This window comes from Teleopsis dalmanni, unplaced genomic scaffold (assembly GCF_002237135.1).
Source record: "Teleopsis dalmanni isolate 2A unplaced genomic scaffold, ASM223713v2 unscaffolded_contig_2067, whole genome shotgun sequence".
Taxonomy (NCBI): Eukaryota; Metazoa; Arthropoda; class Insecta; order Diptera; family Diopsidae; genus Teleopsis; species Teleopsis dalmanni.
In genome coordinates, this window is record NW_024033449.1 from 1 (window position 1) to 4,344 (window position 4,344).

Below are 4,344 nucleotides of genomic sequence, written 5' to 3' on the forward strand. Positions count from 1 at the left end.
TGATCACGAAATACCTCCTGACAACGTAATTATTGAAGATAAAAAAGAATCGTATGAAGAGCCCAAGACAAAACGTAGAAAACTGCCGACCAATTTGTACTGTTTTGTATTACTTACACTATTACTGATATTGCCAATAGTAATAGGATCTCCAATTGACAATAAAAGGTTTGGCACAAAATTGGGTATTCACTTTGAAAATCTGGGCACAACTGCCATATAAACCACTGAATGGAATCTACTAGTTAATTATGATTTAAGTCTTTATTGGACGGAAGCAGCAGCTCTAAACACAGGAATAATGTCGCTACATCAAGCTTGTCAACAAATGAAACCAAACGCATCATGTGCGAATACAGTTAATCACTTTAAACATATTGAATCCGAACTACAACTCGATGAAAAATTACTTCATGATCATCGCTTCAAAAGAGGAGCAATTGATCTTGTAGGCAATATTGCACATTCACTGTTTGGAGTATTAGACTCAGAAAATGCCAAAGGAATGTCAAATATAATTTCAGAAGTGAAACCAAATGAAATACAATTATTGACGCTATTTAAGAATCAGACATCAGTTGTCGATTCAACAATCAACATATTGAAGAAAGATAAAATAGCAGTTCAAGAAGGTTTTGACCACATTGACAATGAAATAAAGGCATTGATACATTCAATAAAAGATACAAATAGAGAGGTAAATCAATTACGGCTCAATCAAGTTTCCAATGCAGGAGCCATTCAATTAACACTGGTAGCACATAATCTACAGAAGATACAATCTGCCATTACATATAGATGCTCTAATTGATACTCATCATGGAAAAGTGAATCCATTGTTATTGACACCAACACAATTACAAAAGGAAGTTAATCAAATCAAACTTCATTTATCACCATCATTAGAATTACCGATGCCAGAAGATGAGTTAATATCCCTTTACAGAGTAATGAAGGTTAAAGGTGGAATCACACAGCAGCATGCAGTTTTTAGTATAACATTACCCTTGATTGAACATGAACGATTTGAATTGTTTCAGCTAATTCCAATCCCGAACTGGGTAAATGACTCCATGATGGTAATTGACTCCTGCAGTTCTATTTTGGCTATTAATACGGAGCATGATCAATATTTTCCTCTTATAAAATCCGAATTAAGTCTTTGTGAGACCATTAAGGAAGAGGAATTTCTTTGCACCAACGTCCGCATATGATACAATTTTGGTTCCGAAGTATGTGCGTGTGAGGTCAACCTATTCAACAACAACACAATACCAAATTGTCGGTTGAAACACACTATCAACAAGCTGACCTGGATTCCATTGAATCACAAAAATCAATGAATTTATGCGACATCGACATCTTCACGAGCAACTGCAGTATGTAATAAGGAAATCATTCCACTAAATCTAAAAGGTTCAGGTTTATTGACGATCGATCCAGACTGCGTGCTTAAACACAACTTTGTTTCCGTGCAAGGACAACAAATAATTGCAAGCACGGCAAGATATTCATACAGTAGTCTTGGTACAATCTCCGAATTAAGGCTACAACCCCCTATGAAGACATCAGATGCTTACAGCGGCAACAGTACACTGTCAATAGTACGCAACAACCAATACAATCAACAGCTTAAAGAACTCACAGTATTGCAGAAGGTGTTACAGTCATACCAGATAAATGATCTTCCAAATCAATTTCAGTCACACAAGTACCACAGCTTCACCATAGCTTACGCTGCACTCGTTATAGGGCTGATATTAATCATAATCATGATGAAGAAGAAATTGCAGAAAAAACATGTTGAAATTCCATCCGATAAAGAAGCCACCCGCACGACACCTATACCCATGCCACGTCGACAGTCACGAGAATTCGTTATCAACATATAGTCGGATTGACTACCTGACAGCTAGAGGCTCATATTGTTGAACGGTTGTTCAACGCGGGCGAGAATGTTGAATATTTATTTATATTATATTATATTATTATATATGAATATTTTGTTTTTATTAATTTTGTATGAATAATTTGTTATTTTTATTTGTATTGTAATAATTGTGTTAAATATATTTGGTGTAAAAAATAACGTTGTCAATGCAATGCCCAAAATACGTCATACGCTTCTGTTGGCACATGAAAACAAAAGCGTCAAATTTCGTCTGCAAGAAAATGCACTCTTGCAGTTTGCAATAAGTTCATTGTTTGGCATGCATGGTCAAGGTTATTTTAGTTAATTTATTTGTTGTAAATTAATTATCAATTTTAAATAAAAGGCACAATTGAATTTTTGACAATTCAATTGATGCGAAGCCACATTCGTTATCGATTCTTTTCTGTTCGTTCTAATAGCTTGTAGAGTTGGTTCAAGTACCAAATTTACACCATATAAGCACCTGACTACTGGATTCAAGTGTTCAGTAATCAGGATAATTTAGGACAATCGTCAAATCACTGGATTCAAGTGCTCAGTGGTTTTCTTGTTTAAATAGAATCAACATAAGTACTGGATTCAAGTGTTCAGTGCTTGCAAATAGTTGATTCCAACGTTGATCAGACATTTTGGTTTGATCGTACATTTTTTGGTGACCCCGTGAAACGGACAGCAGCACAGGATTGGTTCGACGCAGCAACAGTCAACAATCAACAGTTAGCGGTTAAGTTTCAGCATTCAGCATTCGAAGAACATTTTGAAGCACGTTTGGCAAAAACTCCAGAATAACGATGGCAACAATCAAAGCAACAGACAACTTTGGTGAAGCTGCTAGTAACCAAAAGGCATCACAGCCGCTACTAGTGGCTACGACAAATGGTTTGATAAGAAAAACATCTGCTCGAATGGCAGCTCTAAAAAGATTAGTAGAGAGCTTGTCAGAGAGCGAAGGCATACAGCTACTTCAATATTACGAAATTAAATCAAACACAATCATGCAACATTGGAACCAATTGGGATGTTTGCATGATGAACTCTGGGAAAACTTTGAAAATCCACTGATGTCAGGATTCAATCAAGATGAGTATTACCAAATTGAAGATTTGGTACAACAATGTTTGATAGAGTTGTCCATAAAATTGGATCAACTACGAAACAAACAAGCAACAGTAGCAGAACCAAACATGCGGTCCTCATTGCCATTGCCAAAGGTAACAATCCCAAATTTTAATGGGAATTACTTAAAATGGAGGCAATTTTTTGACTTGTTTACACAAATGGTAGACAATCAGCCATTACCAGCTGCTCAAAAAATGTGGTACTTGAAATCACATGTGACAGGTGAAGCTGAAAAATTGATAAGTCATTTCAGCATAACGGAGGACAATTATTGGGCAGCTTGGACATTACTGCAAGACCGTTATAATAATAAAAGGGTCTTGGCGTCCACGTTAATCGATGAACTTCTAAATCAGCCATCATTCACATCAACTGTGGCAGCAGTTAAAAATTTACATGACACAACGAAAGAGTGTCTATTAGCACTAAACCATCTTGGCGTTCAAACGACTTTTTGGGACCCAATTTTGTTACAAGTACTAATTAAAAAACTCGATCAGGCGATGCTCATTAGATATGAGCAATCTCTGGCAAAAATAAAAGAGATACAAAACATTCAGGAGTTTTTAGCCTTTTTAGAACTACAGTTCCAACTGATGGAAGTTGTAGAACAAAAAGATAAGGTGGCTATAAAAATTAAAGCAAATCGAAATAACTCAGTGTCATCGGCTGTAACAGTTTCTAAAGGAAACAACAATTGCAAACTGTGCAATGTAGACAGGCACCCACTGTATCATTGCCGTAAATTCTTGCAATTTTCACCATCTCAACGATTGGATTGGGTGAAAAATCAACAGCTCTGTTTTAACTGTTTCAGAAATGATTATGTGGTGAACAAATGTTCATCAAGAAGTTGTACCAAATGTAATAAAAAGCATAACACGTTGCTACATTTGGAAGTTAACAACCAAACAAAACAGAACATTCAACCTAGCTCAAGTGGGTACAACACCGCAGTTACCACAGCGACAGCGAACACATCCACAGGTCATCGTCTCTGAGCGTCTTGTCAAAAGGCTCAATATATCAAAAACAAAATCGTTATTGTGCATAGAAGGGATAGGAAAGGTGCAAAAAAATTCAATGCAGCGAGTTAACATCAAATTGCAATCACTTAACTCAAGGTTTACTACAGAAGTCGAAGCGTTTGTGCTTCCAAATATAGTTCCACCTCAACCAAGTTGCAGCTACGATATTTCCATTCAGCATTCAGTTAGCAGATCCAACATTTTTCCAACAAGAGAAAATTGATATTTTACTCGGTGCGGAGTTCTATTTCAGTCTGTTAAAAA

The 4,344-nt window shown here is 36.3% G+C and overlaps 1 protein-coding gene across 1 annotated transcript; it reads left to right on the top strand.

Annotated features, from left to right (window-relative positions):
• Window positions 1-2,724: 2,724 nt before the first annotated feature.
• Window positions 2,725-4,053, top strand: LOC119664503. Its single transcript, XM_038073977.1, has one exon. The coding sequence runs from the start codon at window positions 2,725-2,727 to the stop codon at window positions 4,051-4,053; it is 1,329 nt and encodes a 442-aa protein (XP_037929905.1).
• Window positions 4,054-4,344: the final 291 nt, after the last annotated feature.